The sequence below is a fragment of the Hippoglossus hippoglossus genome, chromosome 1 (assembly GCF_009819705.1).
Source record: "Hippoglossus hippoglossus isolate fHipHip1 chromosome 1, fHipHip1.pri, whole genome shotgun sequence".
Lineage (NCBI taxonomy): Eukaryota > Metazoa > Chordata > Actinopteri > Pleuronectiformes > Pleuronectidae > Hippoglossus > Hippoglossus hippoglossus.
In genome coordinates this window covers 22,624,147-22,646,550 of record NC_047151.1, presented here as the reverse complement: position 1 = coordinate 22,646,550, position 22,404 = coordinate 22,624,147, and the positions used below count along the sequence as shown (strand labels likewise).

Sequence of the window (22,404 nt, the reverse complement as noted above, 5' to 3'; positions counted from 1 at the left end):
CACACAGACACACACACACACACAAATGGACAATACCCTGCTTCTAACTAAGCCGCTGTGCAGTGCAGTTGAATTCCCCCCCCCCACTGTGTCAGAAGTGGCAACAATTAAATCAATCTCCGATAAAGATCAGCAGGTCAAAAATATTAATGAAGGTGATTTGGAAAATACGTATATAAGTGTAATCTGGGAACTGATCTTAAAAAATGATTTCTTCGAAGAAACAAGTTTTTAATGAAAAACAATAACGACTGAATACGGGGGGCCGGGCACAGGGGGGGGTGCTTTCATACCTGTGAGTCGGCCCCTGTAAGACCCAGATTGCGAATATTTGACCTTGGGACGACTCAGAAATACAAACGTTTGTTCTTACCATGCTCCAGCACCAGCTGAGGCAGTCTGTTGACGTTCTCTGGGGCCGTCAGCCTGTTCTGGTCCCGGGCTTTTTTCTCCTGGTGGCTCAGGAGGGGCGATATGAAGGGGTAATTAAATCCATTCCCTCCGTTACTGACTGCAGGCTCAGGCTCAGGCTGAGGCTGAGGATTCTGGTGATGATGCTGGTGGCGATGGTAAAGCTGATGAAGGTGTGACAGGTCATTGGGGGCGTGGCCTGAGTGACGGTGGGCAAGTCCGTTCATCTCGCCAGCTCCTCTGGCAGATGCCACGCCTCGGTCCCTCTGGCACATGCACACGCAATGAAAGTGTGGGCGTGTCTGAGCGTAGAAGCGGGAGAGTCGTCGCATCGCCTTGCGGCCGAGGTGCGCCAGGTAGCGGATGATCTCCTCGTAGCAGCTTCCAGGTTGGCTGTCGCTGGCCAGTGTGGAAGCCGATTGGTGGAGCTGGCGGGCATTCTGCTCCGATTTCATTAAGGCGTGTTCTCTCTGCTTGGTTTCGGAAAACTGGGTTGCTATGACAACCAGGCACAGGTTGATCATGAAGAAGGAGCCCACCTGGTCACGACAACACACACACACACAAGAACACAAACACACATTAGCTGCTCAGCAAGTTTAACATTCGGATTTGTTCGGGCAGAGAATTGTGGCCCGGGCCGTGTTCTTGGACACGTCCATCTTGGATTGTGACGACAAACACGTGTGTATCACATGACAAGTGACGTAATGAAATAGTCACAAAGAAAATGTCATAATGCTAAATACATATTTTGAGGTATCTCAGCATCCTATAGGGTTATAGATACGACAAAAAGCTTATATAGAACAAATAATAATTGATGAGTCATATGTTAGCAATGATGTCATCATGATCTCACTGTAAAGTCAGAAAATGACATATAATGTAGCTTTGCATTATCTTTTTGCAACCATTAAGATTAGCGACATGATCTACAGCTTATTTAGATTAACCAATCACTCTTCATGGTATAAACGATTTCTTGACATCACTATGAACATCATTTTTAAAATGTAAGCACTGACTAACTAGGGGTATAAACAGTTCATGCATTGTTTGCAAGGTCCTGTCGATGCTTTTCATTTTATTGTTGGTGACAAACAAAGTCCTCATTCACAAGCTTTTAGTCCTTTGTCTGACACAAAGCAAACAGAACACAAGACTGTGATGTATTTACTTAATACATCCAGGTTATTATCCCCACGGCAACACATCTGATACAAAGATCACACTCAAGGGTGTTGTAGTTCTGTGGTATACGTATGTGGACTACAAGGATGGAGAAGAGGAGAAGCAATGTATGACACAAAGAGAAGGTTAACTTGTACTGTACTTACAACAGCTGCACTCTCAGTAAACGAAGTGTGTGTGTGTGTGTGTGTGTGTGTGTGTGTGTGTGTGTGTGTGTGTGTGTGTGTGTGTGTGTGTGTGTGTGTGTGTACTTACTATAATGAGGAAGATGAAGTAGATGAAGTTGTAGAAGGAATGTGCATCCATGACATAGTACATGATGTCGACCCAACCTTCTAGAGTAATTACCTGAATATACACACACACACACACACACACACACACACACACACACACAGTAATCACACTAATGTGTGGTGCATATCATTGTAGATTTGCCACTGCATTAAAATCCTTCAATCATTTACCTGAAAAATGGCAATCCATGCGTATCCAATATTATCAAAGTTAATGGCCCCCTTGTGTGGGTTTACTTCCCCGGCGCGACACTCGTTGTAATACCGATACCAGTTCACGCATGAGACTGGTTCATCTTCTCTGTCCATCAGTCCCATCTCGGAACGGGCCTCCTCGGGACCCAGGAAGCAGAAAGTCTTGCCGACGCGGCGGCGAGGGACGTCAGAGCAGCGGAGCATCCCGTTGTCTCTATCTGTCGAGCAGATGAAGGGGTGGTCGTCGGTGCCGTCCGGCCGGTAGTAGCCGCTCAGGAAGGAAATGTTATATCTCCTGGAGGAGGGGGGGGGGCACAAGATGAATGAAAAGAAACATGTTAATTGTACACATGTATAAAAATCATTAACAACTTCAGACCTTATAAGAATGGCTGTAATTGTTATATTTTTTAAAGAGCAGGACCATAGACTGTGATGATCGACGACATGACAGCTACCCAAAAGTGAAGCCAAATAATTTGATTGCCCCCTGGTGGCTGGCTGTAATATAGGTGATAAACCCTGTCAAATAAAGTTAAATACAATTTTCTCAAAGATGATTTCTATCATCTTAGGTAGTTCTTATCACACTAATGACTCAAGTGTTCATTTGTACTGTAAATTTGGTTTTAATTAGTTATTTTAGGATTTAAAACATGATTATATGTCATTATTGAGCTGAGACAGACTGATTGGTTAAACACATGTATTGGAAGGCCCTCGATACCACAGCTCCATCCCCCCGATAGCTACTGTGCAGACTTTGGCTCCAAATGAAGTCAACAGTGCAAGATGGCGGCACTTGTACCTGGAATATTTGAGCTTCATTTTTGTACGACAGGAGGAAGAGGAGTAAATGTTGAATTACGGACTATGTTTAGCTGCAGATTAATATATACGAGTGGGTCTATACAGTAAGTGAGACTGACAACAGTTAAACTACTGTGCCCATGTTCTTTTAAATGAATGTCACCCAGTACAATGGTGTGGGTTTAATCATTTCTGTACAACAATGGAGCACTAAGAGGGAAAGGAATGAGTTACAGCCTTGACCACAGAAATAATACTTGTTAGTGAGCTCAGTTGACTTCATGTGAAAGTAGAGGATATTCCCATCTGCTTGAAACTGCCAAAACAAAATAAAATGAGCCTTAAATTCAAACGAGGATAAATCATTTTATCAACCTGTTCTTTGTTCAAAATGTCTGTGTTCTGGAAAAAAACAAGAAGACGTGTGCTAAGGTAGGAAATGTGGAAAGAGCGAGAGAAATGAGGATGAATGGAAGAGGAAAGCGAGAGGGAGGGCGCAGCAGAGAGATAAGTAATCAATCATCTGTGGTGTAGAAAGGGGTCACGGGGGAACGTTGCACTCGCTCCTTATTAGGGAAGGTCCCTTTGTTGTTTATGAAGCAGAAACTAAATTCAAATTGCTAACTGAGAAGAAAATAGAGAAGTATCATGTGTAGGCTGACGTTAAGCAGCCTCGTGTGACCACATGTGGAGAAAGCGAGATGAGAATATGATGCTGCCTTTTCTCAAACAGCTGTAGCGTGTTAGAGATACAATCACAGACTCGTGCGTCAGTGATGAAATGATTGATTTTCAAGGCTGTTTGTCCCTCTTTGTCCGCACTGATAGTTTTTGTTGAAACGCTGTGTTGCAGTTCTGAGTTTGATAAATGTGAGAATCAGAGAATTACTGGCGAGAAAGCTGAGGAGTAACTTATTCTCAATTACTCTTTAATCAAAGTCATTTCATAAAGCTTATCTTTTAAAAACAGCCTCTTATTAATTGATTCCCTCCACCAAGGAGGTTATGTTTTCACCCCTGTCAGTCTTTTTGTGTGATTGTTGGTTAAGTTGTTAACAGGAAGACAAAAAAACTCCTCGATCAATTTAAACCAAACTTGGTAGGACGATTGTTTCTGGGCTTGGGAAGAACCTTTTTAAATTGGGTGTGGATGAAGATTAAGACTTTTTTATTTTCATTTTCATAAAACGTACAGCATGTTATTACGGCCACTGGGGGTCTCTCAATCAAAACAGTAACAAAAGGCCTAGTTTGATAATGTCGTGAAGCAGCGAAGGATCATGGGAGAAACAGCAATGAATAATCATGATCCATTGGGTGACCAATACAAACATGTGAAGGAAAGAACAGCTAACTGGCTAGCATCGTGTTTTTCCTCCATCATACGTCGTTTGCCATGGAAGTTATAGGAGAGACGGACAAAACCTCACGATTAAAAAGTGACCAAAATGAAATGTTCAGTTACCCTGAAAACATTGTGGATTTCTCTGGGTTTGAACATTGTTGGAAACATTTTGGATAATGGAAGTTCACAAGTCAACAAATGTTTTTTCTACATTATAATGAAGAATTTTTCAAAATTTTCAGACGTTTTTCGGGGAATAATGTACGACTCTTAATTTTAAAGTTCAGGGCTGATATTTGCTGCGGATCCAACTTAAAAACCTGAATGCTGCAGATTTTAGTATTTTTAAAGGGGTGTGGTCTTTTTTCAGCAATAACATATGGTGTGATGTTTATTTCTATTCAGTAGATACGTGGAGTTAAAAGAAAAATATGTTACATTGATTTTCATATCCATTGTCTAAGATTGTTTTTCCGCAAATAAACAATTTAGAATATCAAACCACTTCATTTCACTTTATTTCTTCTTCTGTGTGTTTGTGCTGTACTCAGTGTCGTTCTAGTTTTATTACTTAGTTTGATGTATTCTGGGTATTTTAAAATATTTTGTTCACTGTAATTTCACGTGGCATAATTTTATTTCCCCTTTGAAACTCTGTTTTAAAATGTGTTATATAAGTAAAGTCTTTATCATTATAATCAGTATTAGTGGTGGGAGGAGGAGCATTATGATATAATGGCAACAGTACATTAGTAACATACAGTCCATTCATTATCAAATTGCTTATATCTGACAACCCTATAGAACACTGCATATTAAAAGCTGTTCCCTGCCGCCTCTACATACAGTGTGATCACTACCAGTGATTACTATCTGGTCGAGCAGATGGGAGGTCAGGAGGTGTACACAATGTTATCCAATGTTATGTGATATTATGGGATTGTGTGTGAACATGTGAGCGGGAGTGAGAGCGGTGGTGCAACGGCGTCAGGCCGACAGTGATCGAACATGACACAAAGGATCATGTGGCAGAGAAGAGCAGCGACAGGAGAACTCTGAAGGTTTGTGTTAGAGCCTGAATAACAACACACAAGGATCCACTGAGGCTTCTTGAGATTCCAGCAGGAAACACATGTACACATTTACTTCCTCCCAGAAGGAACTGATTAGAGAACAAATGAGATCGGCCTATCAGCCGTATTGATCCCCTCTAAGAAATACCAGCGGGGTGAACGAACTTTTGACACAGGGTTCAGAGTAATGAGGCCAGCGCGTCGCTCGTCGTGACATCTGCCGGTTACTATAGTAACTCACATCTTGACATCCTCTCCCATGAAGCAGCGGTTTCTCAGGAGCCCCGCCCACAGCTGCACGCCAACGATGCCGAAGATGAAGAAGACAAAGAAGCAGAGCGCCAGCACGTTGCCCAGCATGGGAAGTGTGTCGAGGAGGAGGGTCACCAGGATACGCATACCTGCCAACACACACACACACAGACACACAAACACACACACGCAGCATAAACACCAGGACTTGACACTCAATCAAGTGAAGATCTGCGTGAAGCAAAATGTTAGTCCCAGGAAGTGTTGGCTAGACAGGAAGAATCTCTTCATGTATTTTGCACAAAACTGGAGCAGAGCAATTAACTGAATGGCAAATAATTAGAGTTCAAACACTGATAATTATCTTCCACTCCAGCACAGACACAAAATCTTCCTGCTCGCTGCTTCTAGGCTTTTGGCTCCGTCGAACGCGCCCTACAATTTTGGAAGAGCTCAGTCTGAGTTGTGCCAAGTTCAAAGAGTGTAGTAAAAAAGAAACTGACACGTCTGTGCTGAGCTCTGAGAAAGCAACACAGACATCAGGATGATTTCAATGACTTCGTGGATTTGTTTGTAGCTGTGTAGTAGCTGTGCAGGTTGGGAAGTTAAAGGAAACTTATTGTGGTTTTTCAGTCTTTCTTTCCTTAGGTGTATGTAAAAGATCCAAAGTTAAAAAGCCCAAAGCTCCTCCCTCCCTCTCCAGCCGATACTTCTGCAACATCACCATGATCCACGTTTGCTTAATCCACACCTACTCGTGATTCTCCCCCTGTCGGGAGCCCTTTTTTTTTCAATGTGGACTTTTTGATTATTTCACTGTGGATCTTTTGTTAGGCTCATTGTGTTTAGAGACTTTAGCCCCTTTTCCACTGGTCAAAAAAAACCATTAACAGCAGCTCACTCCAGGCTTTTGTCTGCAATGGGAACAAATACAATCGGTATTCACGGGTCAAACTACTCCGCAGTTGACGCTGGGTTTTATCTGCGATGTAAATGTGACATCCGCTTAATGTGCTAATTCTGCAAGACAAAGAGGGGGGAGATTTCGCAGTTTTTGGCACGGATTTTTATTTTGATAGGTTACCACTTCCTTCCTGATTATCTTCCTGTTTACATACTCTTCAAATTAAAGCGTGTTCATTGGATCTCTTCTTAGATCGTGTGGCATCTGCAATTGGGTCCTCGCAGCTAGCCTGACTATAACAAAGTCAGGTAAAGTGAGAGGTCGACCTTTCCAGAAAGGGGTTGACCAATCACAACAGAGCAGACTGGGCTATATCTGAAGGGTGGGTCCTAAAGAAACAGGAGCTAAAACCAAGCATTTCAGACAGAGGCTGAAAAGAGGAGCTGCAGCATTGGACAATATGAGGAAATTTACGTGTTTTCTGAACATTAGAGCAGGTTAACATTTTATAATAATAACCCAAATCAAAATAAGGAACCTGAATATGAGAAGAATGTCTCCTTTAAAGAAACACTTTACTGTTTAGCCGGAGAGTAGAAGGACAGTGGCACATTTTTCATTGTCATAGCTGTGACTAATGAAGCTGCTGACTTTCAGCTCAGGGTGTCTCTGCACAAGATTTAGATTTTTTTTTTATGCGTGGTAAACCAATTATAGAAGAATTCAGAAACTGATTGGATAAGTTAACATAAACCTGGCGAATTCTTGCACCGTCATCACATTTAAGATTTTGCTCAGAGAGAGACTCACTGAAATCTACGACCGCACAGACACCAGCAGACATTTGGTCTGTTTCCTGCTGATGTTCTGCCAGGCCTGTGCTGCAGCCATCTTCCCTCCGCACTTGTTTCAGGGACCTTCTGCCAAATCAGTCTGGACTCACGCAAGTGAAACACATGGTCAGGTTAAGTTAGAGACCCATCAAGTCAAGACTGTTATACGGGTTGAGGATTAAAACCTTTTGTGTCGTCCTTTCTCTCTAAAATCTTTGACCTGCTGCATTGTCCTAAAGTCAGGAGACGCCTGTGCTGTTCAGCTCATTTGAATTTAAACCCACTTTAAAACTTTCAAAGTTCAAAGTCAGCACTGTAACCTCACAGCCACTGATTCATTTAAAATCCAATGTGTTGGCACATAACGAAACAATGAACGACAATAAAAACAAACGGTCCTGATACTTTCCGAGTGCGTGTTGGAGGGAACAGGAGAGAAACTCACTGGGAACTCTGTTGATGGCTCGCAGCGGGCGGAGAACCCGGACCGTCCTGATGGCTGATAGGCTGACATTGTGTCCATCAAGGGAATACTCCAGCATTCTGTGAAGAGGGAAAGCCGCTGCTGTGTCACCGGCATCGCGATCATCCTGACCTTGACAAATTCTGACAGTCTACTGGGAATCCACCAGAACGCAGGGCAGGGTCTCTGGGATACATAGCCTTCAAAACTAACCAATCACACATGTCTCCGTCTCTCAGGACTGAACGATGCGATTGTCATTCTACGAAGCTGCCACACACACACACACAAACACACACACACACTTCTGTCGGTGCGTCTAAGCACGCGCGCACACACACACGTTTGACATTTAACTGGCATTAAACAAGTGTCTAAGCTTTACACAAAACACACACATACACACACTTTTGGCTCATATTTAATGTCAGATGTGTGTGTGTGTGTGTGTGTGTGTGTGTGTGTGTGTGTGTGTGTGTGTGTGTGTGTGTGTGTCTGTCAAACACTCACCCCACAAGAACGATGAAGAAGTCCAGTCTGTTCCATGTGTCGCCTAGGTAACCGCTCTGACCTATGATCCCGAGAGCGACCATCTTCATCACCATTTCCCCGGCAAAAAACGCAAAGATCCCATCATCCAGAGCCTGCATAACACGTACACACACACACATGCATGCACACACACACACACACACACACACACACACACAGACACAGAGAGACACACACACACACACACATACAATAATAAAACCCAGAGGATTAGTGTAAACTGATTAAGTGGAAAAAAATTAAAGCTAAAACTTTTCAGACCCTTGATAATAAAGTGTCACAGGCTGAACATAATTAGTTTGAGATTTCCGACTGTGTGAGGGTGTGTATCCGTGAGTGTGTACATCCGTGAGTGTGTACGTCTGAGTGTGTGTGTGTTACCTGCAGGAAGAAGGGGGTGTTGCCACAAGGCTGGAACATCCCGAGAGTCACACAGTTCAGCAGGATGGCCAAAATGCTCACACGCTCAAACCATGTGGGACAGAGTCAAGGTTCATGACGGTGAAAAGGTTTGGTCACAGTAACAATATTCAATATTGACACATTTCATAACATTGAGCTTGTAAATGATGCTCATTAGTTTGATTGACAAGAGTCTCGGGCCAATCACATCAAGCCAATTAGACTGCTTATTACTCGCTTTTTTCCGCTCGCCACATCAACCTAAACAGTAGGTTCTGTCTGTGGAGTTGACTCAGTGGAAAAGATTCAATTTATGGACTAACAGTGGGAGAGAATGTCAAGCCTGAATATATCAAGCCTGTTCTGTGAGGTCAGAACAGGTGGAGGAATTTACCTGTCTGTGCACAGAGGTTTTTTTTTTTTTTAAAGGGAGATTATATAAGGTCTGTTTGTGTTTAACCGAAATCTCTTTGATGGAGACCGTGCAGTCACAAGAAAGTTTCATATATTGACATAAATTTGTTTTATTACAAGAATAAAGTTGTTATATTGAGAGAGTAATGTTGTAGTTCAAAAAGATAAAAGAATCAGTCAGACGTAACCAACCACAGCCTCACAGTCGACCACCAAACATTTCCTCCTCCACTAAGGGACAATTTGTCTGTTGGGTTCTGATTTATACTAAATTAAAACTTAAAATTATCCATGTTCCTCATTTCACTGCAGGCGACAGGCTGATCTTCTCATATTCCTCTCTAAAATGACATTTAGCCTTAAGTTACGACTTTACTCTCTTAATCTTAGGTTTTTGTTCTTTTTTACGTGGCCCTAATGCTCTGTTGTAATTATACACCTGATTCAATGCGTGTTTTTGGAGTTGTTCTCATTAATAAGGGTCCCTAATGTCTGGTGGTGATTGATCCCACCTCATTCTGAGAGAGAGAGCGAGTGAAACAATTTCTGTATTAACACCTCAGATGCTTGTTAAACATTGTGAATACATCAATTATGTAGTTTAATTTATTCATAATTGTCCTCAGTAATGATACGTATAGTAATGTATTAATCTATGTTGGTTTATTGTGCTGAAAAATCTGAAGTTCATCTATTCCTCCACGCAAAATGATGTCCTCAGTAAATGGTTGAATTGTCCTGGATCCTGGTGTTTAAATGTGCACACACAGTCACCTTTAATCTACCTGAACAAGAAAACCTAATTAAACACAGTCAGGGAAGAGTTTAAAGTTTGTTCTTCTTCTTTTTTCAACTTGACGTACTAAAATAATGTTCAGTGTCTCAGTAAAGAGCTTCACCACCAGCAGCTACCAGAATAGCTTCAGTGATCTTTGGCCTTGTATATTCTTCAAGTCCCCGTAACTCTGCTGGAGGGATAAACACCGTTATTCGTGTGGTGTTTTGGTGACGGTGACGCTGAGCGCTGTCCAACACAGCTGTCCAACATCTCCCACTGAGATGCGGTGGCTGTGAGAGCTATAGCATATAATTCACTCATCATTTCCACACTCATCAAATCATTCAGTGACCCTGTGAGCCCCGTGTGCAATCATCTGCATTCATTATGTGTCTCCGCTCATTTATCCAGGTTTATCCTTCAAATTTGTCGCCAGTCTGTATTTAGTAAATGTAGTAACCCAGAGGAAACCCTGAGGGGTTTAAGTTTAAGGTCCAGCTGCCTCAACCTTGTAACGTATAAAACATTAATGGGAAAAAAAATATCTATCTGTCTGAGCGTATAACACACACAGCTCCACGGGTGAGGCAGCACCCTGCAGCTTGTGAAAATCAAATTTACAAGCACATGATTTAATGTATTAACCACAGAAACAACTTGTGCGAGGGTGGAAACTTGCGATAATGAGCTTAAATGTATCATCCGTCATTTACAAACACAACATCCGGTGAGACGTTTTGACGTGTTTAATATTCACAAGCAAAAAAAAAGAAGCAAGTCAGCTACCAAGAAACAGTCAGCGAGACATCTGAGCGTGTGTGAGGGAGGAGGTGAAAGAAGGGAATAGCAGAGAGGTTTCAAAGAGAAAATAGTCTGAGGTAGGAAGTTAAAGAAAAGATTTTGGATTTGGATTTTAAGTGCGCGCACACACACACACACACACACACACACACACACACACACACACACACACACACACACACACACACACACACACACACACACACACACACACACACACACACACACATTTGGGCACAAATGGGTAAACCGCTGAATGGATGACAGGAATGTATTCAAGAGCCAAGGACGCATACATAACAAAGCCTGGAGCATGCACATGGACACACACATACACACAGACACACACGAGTCCCCTTTCCGGACACTTTGCTCTCGAGAGGGCGGAAAAATTAATGAGAGTACAATCCTTTATCACCCTTGAGACAGAGAGGAGAGAGAGAGAGAGAGAGAGAGAGAGAGAGAGAGAGAGGGTAATCCAGTGTCCTCCCTTTGCTGTGGTTGCCATGGGAACCCCTATCTCACCGTGGGAACTGACTCCTGAGTTTCACAATCCGCTTGCATCCTGTCTGGACTGGAAGACAACACAATTAATACACTCGCACACACACACACACACACACACACACAAATGACGTCCTTCAGCGCACACAACTCCTGCTGCGGCATCCTTTATCTGCTCAATGCTGAGGAGGGTCGTTTTAATCTCGCTCCATCTGTGTAAATTACAGCAGCTTGAATAAGCTGGTGTGTCCATAAAACACGCTCGCAGGCACACACACAGTCAAACGCACGCGTAGTTTAACAAGGGACGGGGCAGGGTCAAGGTTTGAGTGATGGATGAGGTGGGAGTTTTTCCACGGTTGGCCCATCATTCAGCATCAGCAGTGAAACACACAGGGATCGTCCTCTCCTCTTTTTCACGCTCCCTCCATCGCTTTTCCTCTCTCAACCTTTCCCTCCATCGTCTCTCATTTTCTTCTTACAGGCTTTTTCCTCCTCTCTTTGGCCCAATTATTTTTTCTCTTTGCTCTGCTCCTCCTGCTCTCTGTCTCTCATCTTCCTTTATATAGTACGGTATAATTTCCCATCTTCGTGCCGTATCATATCATTTTTGATAGTGCATGTGCACGGGAGTGCACTCTCCTTCCCCTCCCAAAATCGGTTTTGCTCGGAGCCCTCCCCTCTGCGCCGTCCCCACATATGACTGCCCTTGGGTAGAGCTGTAGTCTCCCCGTCAGAAACCTGAGTCTCAGCCAACAGATAAACTACAACTACGCTTAATAATTAACGTCGTCGGAGAGATGGAGGGGCTTAGAGAGACAGACAGGCCGAGAGATGGAGACGTACAAGTGGCAACAAGGAGGCGAGAATGAGGGACAGGGAGAGATGAGGTGAAGAAAATGGTTCAGTGTCTAAAAGCACAGAGGAGAAAGGTTAAGATTTTAAGCTTTTAGGTGTAAATAACTGCAAACGTTATCTTTCCTCGACACTTTGCCTTCTCTCCCTAATTGCCTCATCCTCTCATCTTCACGTTCTTCATCCCTCTCCAAGATACAACCCCGCCTCTTCTTCCTCCTCCTCCTCCTCCTCCTCCTCTTCCTCCTCGTGCTATCCCCCTCTCTCTCCTCGAGTGCCAACACAGGTAATAAAGGTCAGGCAGACATTAGTAATCAAATCAGATCACATCTCCCTGATCTTTCTGTCATCATCCTCCTCCCTTGGCTGGAATATACATGCTAAGGCCAGCGTGTGGGAACATTTTCATTTAAAACATTCATTAACTTAAGAGGATGTTCCACAGAGACACGCACGCTGTCTGGATCGAATACGCACAAGCTGTGGCCGATTTTATTTTGTCTTCACACTTAATAAGGTTGTAGATTTGCCAGTGTGGTGCCACCGTCTCACGAGGCAGCTTTTATATAATGTTGTAAGGTTGTAACTTATAGAAAACTATTAGGAAGAACAACGTCTGGGCTGAGCGGCTTTAAAGATCCGTTAGTCTGGTGAAGAGTCTCCTCGCTTAATCTTTCTATGATACTCTTGACGCTCATCATCAAGAGACGTTTCCATGACCCATTCGGCTTCTGGAAAAAGCTCTGAAGATAATCTGTTCAAAAACCAAAGTGGGAAACCCTGGAGTCATTATAATGACTTTTGAACTGAAAGATTAGATATTTTCATTAGCAGCTCTATGGATGGGGAATATCCGTTAGTCAGATGAACGCTTCACCACTTACATCCAGGTTGAAATAACTGTTGAATGGTTAGAGATTACATTGGGTACGGACATCCGTGGTCCCATAGGGATAAATCCTTATGACTTTGGTGATTACATAGACCATATACAAAGATGCTCCCTCTATCCAGAAATTATACAAATGAAAATACGAAAGCGACCATCTTGTACATATGACATGATTTGGAAATGTCGGAATAGAGCCACAATATCAAAATCTGTCGTGGGTCAGTCTCAGCTGTCATGACGTTTCACTCTTGCTAGATAAATTGACATTTGAACAGACATCAGTGGGATAAGAACTACCTTTAGTTTGGCCCATGTCCAATTCACTAACATGGAGGAGGTGGGGTCCACGACCTGTGCTGCAGTCAGCCACCAGGGGGTAATCAAAATTCTTTGGCTTCACTTTTAGGACGCGGTCATGTCGTCCATCTTTATATACAGTCTATGGGTGATGCTTTAACTTTTTCTGTTTCTCTAGCGCCACCAAAAGGTTCACAAGCTGGATTTATATGGAACAATGACCATACATATTTTTAATATACGTTACTTATATATATATATATATATATACCTGATGGTTATTTACAAAGTGATCAATAATGACACTTGTGACACTTTTGGCAGTTACAGAGTAAGTCAATAAATGTTCACAAATCAACTCAGATTGATAGATGGATGGATACGTTATTGATCCTGAGGGAAATTTACTATGTCGATAATTATCCCCCTGCTGGATTCAAGAGCCTTTAGAAGGAAAGTTCACTGAAAAATGAAATTTCGGCATAGTGGAGAGTAGAGTGAAGGTTCATTTTTGGGTCTATCCCTTTAAAGGCGAGGCAGGTGTAATAGGTTCAAGGTTCAATACCACCCAGAGGGATTTTTTTTTTTTAAATCTGGCAACCCAAGTGTTTATTGAGGTCATCCTGATAACTGATCTATAATGCATCAGTGAATTATTCACTGTGTGAATTTATTGACTATTTCATCATGCTCTTTGCTGCTGGGCTTCACACTTTCACTTTGGAATCCTCACACACAGACTTGATTAAACATAACCTAGTTAAGTGTGCGTGTGTGTGTCATAGAGAGAGAGAGAGAGAGAGAGAGAGAGAGAGAGAGAGAGAGAGAGAGAGAGAGAGAGAGAGAGAGAGAGAGTGTCTGAAGTGACGGTGGGCCAAGTTGCTGCCAAGTTGTTGATGACAGTAGCTCCACCCCCAAACAGTGTGACAGCTGGTAACCATGGAAACAGTTGCTAGAAGCATTTTAATTGGCTAAAACGATTTTGACAGCTCATCATACTTTGACTAAGACCTCCTCCCTTCCAATATTGACCCCCCCACGCACCCCAACATTCCCACACACACACACACACACACACACACACACACCTCAGCCCAATTAAGAGGCAGTTTAGGAATAGAGAGAGCAATAAATGGGAGCGGATGGGTCTGATATCGACTAAAGAGGGATGAGAGGGAGGGAGCAGAAGAAGAAAGACAGGCAGAGAAAGGTACTTGTATAAGAGTGACAGAATCAGCTTTTCTCATCTTTAAACAAAAGGAAACGCACTGAATGTTTAATGCACTGCTGAATAACTTATGTCCAGTGTGTGTGTGTGTGTGTGTGTGTGCGTGCACCTCTCCACGTGTGAGCCTGCCTGTTTCTCTGCGTGTGTCATATGTTACATTAAAGGAGCGTTGATGACTGCCACATGGAAAGCTCAGCACTTCACAAAGTCGGCACCTCACACTCCGAGTGTAACTAACGCATCCTCCCTCCCGACGGCGCTGGGGAATAACAGAACGTTAATGCAGCTCGGGAGGAATACAAGGGAACGTTACATAATGGCAAAAGCTAATCTTGTTTTTGTTTCGGAATAAATTTGTTAGATGTGCTGTGGGACGGGGAGATGTACAGTAAACACGGCACAGAGGAGGTCGTCTCTGAGAGGGAGGAAATGGAAGGAGGGAGATGGGAAATTAATTTGCAATATGAATTGAGGGTAGAAAACGCTAAACAGGAAGGAGGGGTCACATCAGGCATAACAGGACTACACCCCCCCAGTGAGCTCACATTAACGTCCCTGTCGAACAACGTCCACCCACTGCTTCCCCCGCAGATCATTCACAGGAGCACTCACACACACTCACACACACTCACACACACTCACACACACTCACAATAAGTAATAAATATACAGCAATAAACACGAGATGGGACACATGCCAGTCGCCATACTGTACGGACACACACACACACACACAGACAGACAGACTCACACAAAAACAAACAAATACAGCGAGCGGAAGTAACTGGGCCGTCAGGGCAGAGCTACGCTGTTGCCAAGCAACCAGGTGATTCCTCTACAGAGCCTCTCCATGGGAGATTCCCTCGTTTGTGTGAGGGCATTCACTTGCTCGTGTGTGTGTGTGTGTGTGTGTGTACGTGTGTGCATGCTCACATGTGTGATCATGAGTGTGCGTTTGTAAGTGTGTCCAGTAAGTTAGTGCTGACACAGTGAGCGTACAATGTTCTGGGACGCGACCACGGTAACAGCCCAGCAGGCGACAGAGGAGCATGGTTCATGGCATTTGTAGGTTTTTTTTTCTTCTTCTTCCTTCTTTTCCTCTCGGTGTCCATTTTATTTATTCAGCAATTATGTATTTATATTTTATAGAGTACACAGAGTGCTGACGGTGGCTAAATAGCTACGTGCACTGACAAGCGCACAATGACACACACGCACAAGCAGAGGAATACACACACACACACACACACACACAAACAAACTTGTCTCTCTATAATTGTGAGGACACTCATTGACATAATGCATTCCCTAGCACCCTTACTCTAACCTTAACCATCACAACTGCATGCCTAACCCTAATCCATACCCTAATCCGTACCCTAACCCTAACCCTAAAACCAAGACTGAACCCTCTGCGAGGACCGGCTGAAATGTCCTCACAATGTAAAAATGTCCTCACAATGATGGTAATGAACCAAAATTATCCCTCACACACACACACACACACACACACACACACAGATAGGCACTCACACATTGAGTCGCAAGCAGTGGAAAATGTTCAATTTGGAAAGCCTCGACAAATCCCTGAGGTGATGCTGACGTTTATGCTTCGGAGTATTCATAGCTGCTCACACACACACACACAATACACCGCTGATAACTGCACACACACACACACACTGCACACTCACACCCTCACATCTACAGAGAGAGCGAGGGAGTGAGAGACAGGGCGGAGAGTGCGAGGTGAGATGATGAAGACAAGAGCAGAGCGAGGTTCGGGCAGGTGACGTGAGTTTTTACTATTTGTGACTCCTGCTGTATAAATGGAGGCCTGGTAACAATGCTACTGACAGGCAACTGTTACCCTGGAGATTCATTAGGGCTTGTCACTATGGAAACATCCAATCAGGAGGAATGTTAACAATTTTTTCTCACAGCTAATGGGTCCAAGGAAATACCTGAGGTCTTCCAAACACACACACACACACACAGGGATATGCACAATACTGACCTTCTTTCTGTCTCCCCTGTGTATAAATGTAAAGTAAACATCAAGGCGCTCTGTGCCTTGTTGGTACAGGATTTTGAGAAAGTACAGAGCTGAAACACAAACAGACAGTGACTCTCTCCCATTATAAACAGACACACACATGTCCACGGTGCTTCAGGTGCACTCAGCGGTGAAGGATATGGGTGGCAGACGGCTCGCAGGCACCAGGAGCGGGGCGGGCTGGTTTGGGTCAGAGCCAAAAGGACCACTGGTGCAAGATCGGGGTACGGCAGCTCCTCCTTCTCCTCTTCCTCCTCCTCTTCCTCCCCCTCCTGCTCCCTGTCCTCTCCCTCAACTGACACATGCACCTTCTCCCCCTCCTCCTTCTCATTCCCTTCCCCCTGCGTTGGTCCTCTGTGCTGCTCATGCAGGTCTGGCTCCTGGGTGCCCGTCATGGCCGTGCAGTGGACAGCCGGAACCTAGAGGAGGGCCCGAGGTGGTGGCGACAGACTGTTCAGGAGATGGCGACATATCAATGCATGCATGCGTTTCTGCTGTGTCGCCTTGTGGCTGGTATACACTGCAGCTCTCAAAACAAACCGGAGCTGCGCCGACTGTCAGGCCTGCCACGTTGTGCACAAGACCCTTCACCCTCAAGCACTGCAGCATGAAAAAAAAATCTTTCTCTGTTTTTCTCTGAAACAATAAACGACATTTGGAGGAAGAATGGCAGCCGGCGAAAAGTGCTGTGCAGGAAACATAAATCCAAATTAATCCAAACACAGAGCTGGAGGTGAGCAAAGGTGCAAACACAGAGAGTCGGTGCAGACCACAGGAAGCACTTAGGCCTCCAGCTGTTGTAATCCTACAGCTGTACAACTCTGTGATGACAACAGCCCATTACTGCTTTTAATCCACACCGGCTTTAAACAATCTGGACATGTTTCATATTGCAATGCAGAGAACCAAGTGCGGGGTTGGGTATATTGTAAAAAAAAAATGTCAATCGCAATAAATGTCCACTCATGATGATTAGTGTTACTTAGAGCTCGCTGAGCTGCAATTTCTCCTTGAGCTATAATTTAAGATAAAATCTCATGACTTTGTCGAGCAGCAGCAGCAGCAGCAGCAGCCATGTGGTTAATTTCTATAAGTACCGACTGGAGTATTGGAATATCATGTAGGAGATGTCAAATTAAATGACAATCTCGGTTTAAGTTAAAAGCGCAGATTAATTTCTTGGCTCTGGACTTCTCTTTTCTCTTAAGTACATCGTATTTTATGCTTTATTGGGCAGCGTGCAGCGGAGTTTTGGCAGGAAAAGATGGGAATCGGACCACGTGACACAGTCCACATTGTCACGAGTACGCGGCAGCTCCCCACCGGTCCACAGTGTGCTCATTCCACCGCTCATTGATCCCCAGAGATTCTGGGGGGAAAAAAAACGGCTCCAAAGCTACAGATTTGTTATTAACTTGGAGCGGGAGGCGGATGATTTGGACAAGTGACACAGAGATGAAGCAGGACAATAGAAGTCTGGGCCAACAGCAAGTCCATGCAGGCATATGTAGACTCAGCCTGCAGTAAGAGGACAACAGGAGAACTGGCAAGCAAGTTCATAGCGTGTGTGTGTGTGTGTGTGTGTGTGTGTGTGTGTGTGTGTGTGTGTGTGTGTGTGTGTGTGTGTGTGTGTGTGTGTGTGCGTGCATGCGTGTGTGTGTGTGTGCGTGTGCATTAGATGAAAATACTGAGACGGAATCTGGCAGTACCCTTCTTTTACCATCTATTTTCATAATGGGCACGTAGCCTAGACTGTGTAAGAAGTCCAGGGCCGCACTGTTTAAGGTTTTTTGTTGTGATTCAACAGTAGCTGTTGGGCAGACATCAATGAACCACTAAAAAATAAGGAGAGCCATTCTTCTGCACTGTTAGGAACTGGCTGATGAGCCCTTTGAAAACATTTTTTAAACTCATTATGAGCCTCCCCTGCCACAACAGCCAGGCCACGTGAAATTAAATCACCCCGCTGAATCTAAACCAGACACCAGGAACAAAATATATTCATACCTCCAAGATTGCAGAAACCCATTAACTCAGGTTTATGTTCAGACCGGCCACACATCACAAATGCATGGACTGGCCAAATTCTGTACCAAGAGCGTCTCAATAAAAACCAGGGCAAACAATGAATCCCTAGAAATGTGACATTTTCTTCTAGTTGCAGTGATGTAGGTTTCATCCCTGTGAAGGCCGACAGCTTCACATACACTGACGACATCTCGGAGGCTGAATTAGCTGAAACACTTCCCTGGAAAACGGTCTAATTAACACTATAATAAACCATAGAATCACAAACATCCAATATTTCCTAATAAATCTCAATATGTTTTATTCCCTGATGTCAATAGACATAATGTAGGTCAACAATAAAGTAGCCTATGAGGAGACTGACTTTTCATTTTCTTGCAAAGCCACTTTACAACTGCCCATGACGATATTATTCAATTTGAACCCCTTATCATGGGAGACTCAGCGCCATTGACAGAGAGCGACATCCTAGGATGTGGACATTTTCTCCTGTGCCACGGACACTCACCCGGCTTGGTGCCCAGGACAGGAGAGCAGAGGAAAAGTGAATGGTTGCAAAAAAAATTTAAAAAAAAGAAGAAACACAAGTGAAACTTTGAATGCAGTCCTTACCGGGGAGCAGCGTCCATCCACCAGCGTCACTCACTCCAGGTCCGCCGCGCGCCCCGAGCTCCCGGAGCCCCGGTGCTCCATCTGACAGCAGCCCGCCGGTCCTCTTGCCTCCTCCCCCCCACCCCCCCACCCCGCCGATATCCAAACTCACTCCGTCCGTACGGAGGATGACAAAACAAAGAGGGAGAAAACGAAGAATGTCACGCAGGAAGTTTTAATAACCTGGGAAAGTAAAGTTGGAAAAGGAGCAGGCGCTCTCCCGTGCGTCTGCGTCCTCCTCTGCCGCTGGACGCGCTCTGCGGTGCCAGGTACCGGAGTTCAGGCGCACCGGGGAGAGGGAGAGCTGCGTAAAGACAGACGCACACAGGCACAGCCGGTACAGACCGATTTCACCTTCAAAATAAGACTGTCTGCTCCCGGAAGTGAGTGTTTTAATACATGTGTTGATTCAGATTGAGACGAGAAGCTGTTTTTTATCTGATAGAACAGTCACTGTGTTTATTTATGGTTCAGGACTCAAACAACCTTTTGTGGGATATTCTAATTGAAGCTTTGTGGATTCGCCCATGGCCGGATAAACTGTTTCCAGGGGCCCCTGGAGTCAAAATTTACCATTGGGCCCCATGGTAGTTAAATTATTTCAACAGGCACCCAGAAACCAATCAGTGCTCCAGAGAATGAATAGTTGATCAATTAGCAGAAAACCAATTAAGGACAACTTTAGTAGATAGTTGATTAATCTTTTGAGTCTATTTTTTAAGCAAAAAGTCTTTAAATTACAGCATTCAAATGTGAATGTTTGTTCATTTGTCAGTTTTCTATAATATTGAGCCGAATTCATCTTTATGATTTTAGTGTTGTTCAGACAGACGAAGAAATCTGAATGTGTTCATCTGAGCTTCGGGAAATAATGATCAAAAAATGTGATAATAATTTTGATGAAAAAACTTCAAATACACACAATATAAACATAATAAAAAACTTCATATACTGAAATTGAAATCTTCAAGAAGGATGCAGAGGATGGAGAAGTCGTTACAGCTCATATTGTACTTGTTGTGGAAATCTCTAACAAATAAATTGATTAGTAAAATCAGGCAGATCCAAATGTTGTTGCCTCGTCATGCAGACTGAGCTACAACACTGGACAATATTCATGAGTTGTCGCTGTGTCGTCTCCATTAACAGTTTTATTTTGAAAGTTTTCACTGGAGTTTATTCTTAATAGAGGATAACTTGACACTGACAGAGCGAGTCAGAGCATGTGACTTGTCCCCTCTCCTCCACCTCACAGTGCACCCCATCCCAACATCCCTCTTTCTGTCTCTGCCTGGCGGTTATCTCAGCAGCCAGCGACTTGGACAGTGTGTGTGTGTGTGTGTGTGTGTGTGTGTGTGTGTGTGTGTGTGTGTGTGTGTGTGTGTGTGTGTGTGTGTGTGTGTGTGTGTGTGTGTGTGTGTGTGTGTGTGTGCAGGCAGAAGGTGCCGTCATGTGAGAGCTGAAACTTCACAAGTCACACTCAGCAGGGGTGTCGCTTCACTAAACCAAAAAATGTGGCAGGGCACCAACACAATACCTTCAAATCAGCTTAGTCTATGTAAGGTTCCAGGGGACAGGAATTAACTGGTGATTGATGCTTTATTATATAGAACATTTCCATAACAGTGGGTGGAATAGAAATCCTTTACTTAAATGAAGGTTAAGAATATGACAATGTAAAAACAGGTGTACTGCATTACACATGCAAACCCTGCATTCAAAATGTCACTTACATTAAAAAAGGTAACAAAGGTACTGACAGTGCAAAGTTTATTGACTTAATCCTTAATTTAAATTGTGAGACAGAACTACGTGCATATAATAGATGAACCCATACTTTTTAAAGATATCTCAGACACGGAAAATTCCCACTCACATGTTACATTATTTTCACAGTGCAAATGTCAGTACTTGACTATATTCTTGTATAGTGTTGGAAAATTGCAAAAGCCAGTTCTTCTGAGTTTAATTTGCTTCTGAGGTGCAGCTATAGTTAAAATATCCTGTGATCTGACATTGCAAAAACTGCATTCATGTTATTACTGGTGTATTATCAGTGTTTTCATGCTGTATCGGGTAAAGATGGTTTAGATGAATCTACCACATAATGTTCCATTTGCTTATATAATGTGTTTGGGTTAAAACCAGAACCTGCAAAGTAGCCAGTAACTAAAAGTACATTTAGAAATTGGACTTTTGTATATTATACCAAACTCAATTTACATACCAGCTTTGTCCATTATTTATTTTCATTTCATGTGTATCCATATCAGAAATGACAAGTTTCAGCCAAGGACAGAAGCATATTTTCCACTGGGTGAGACGGCAGTGAGACCAACACAGAGCAGGCATCATACAAGTCTGAAAATGGAGCTGAAACTCAACTACAGCTCATTTTTCTCGGGGCTACATGAAAGTCCCTGAGGGCCGGCTGGCAGTCCCTGGATCCCACTTTGGGAACTAATATTAGAACTACAGTTTACAGGTCTGAGCAAACAGCTTACAGGGACAACTCTTAACTGCTCTCCTGCTAATAATATCAACAAATGGCTGCCAAATGATTTTCTGGGGATGTTTTGTTTGGTGTTTACACTCCATTAGGCAGAAAACGAGAGTCCCACGGTGGAGGCTCCGAGAGGCTGTAATGCTCATTACATGCTAGAAAACAAATTTGAATGGATCACAAAATAGACAGGCGAATTTGCTATTCTTAGATCCAACTAGCGGGGCAAAACATAGAATATTTGGTCTGTTGTGCTGCAGGAAACAGCCTCGTTGTCACTTAAATGAGAAGGATTCATCCTCGGTGCAGCAGAAATGTTCAGGCATTTAAACTCAACTTGGCTCAGGTCTGCGTCGTCCCCGTGTTAGACTGAAATGTAGATCGGCCCAGAGACTGTCGATAAAGATGGACAACAAGTCTCCATTGACTCCCACTGTAAAGAAAAAGAAGCCAAAATATGGACGCTGCCATATTGCAATGGTCGTGTAATTTGCGGCCAGAATCTACGCCGTAGCGATCGTGGAATGGAGCCGGGGTATCGATGTCCCCTCGATACATGCACCCGACCAATCGTGAGTCAATCTCCGCTGTCAGTTATTAAGTTTCACCCCTTTTTCTACCGTCAAATCACTAATTAAAACCAAACGTTCAAACGGAGGATTTGGTT

General features: G+C 43.6%; 1 protein-coding gene across 1 annotated transcript in view; it reads right to left on the bottom strand.

Annotated features, from left to right (window-relative positions):
• LOC117770119 (voltage-dependent T-type calcium channel subunit alpha-1I-like) overlaps positions 1–19,540 on the bottom strand; it is a 47,608-nt gene extending 28,068 nt beyond the window's left edge. Inside the window, 9 exon segments of the mRNA XM_034599184.1 lie at positions 374–950; positions 1,861–1,953; positions 2,073–2,391; positions 5,566–5,725; positions 7,759–7,856; positions 8,287–8,420; positions 8,710–8,803; positions 16,697–16,974; positions 19,196–19,540. Coding sequence (XP_034455075.1) covers positions 374–950; positions 1,861–1,953; positions 2,073–2,391; positions 5,566–5,725; positions 7,759–7,856; positions 8,287–8,420; positions 8,710–8,803; positions 16,697–16,950 — 1,729 coding nt within the window. The 5' untranslated portion in view covers positions 16,951–16,974; positions 19,196–19,540.
• Positions 19,541–22,404: the final 2,864 nt, after the last annotated feature.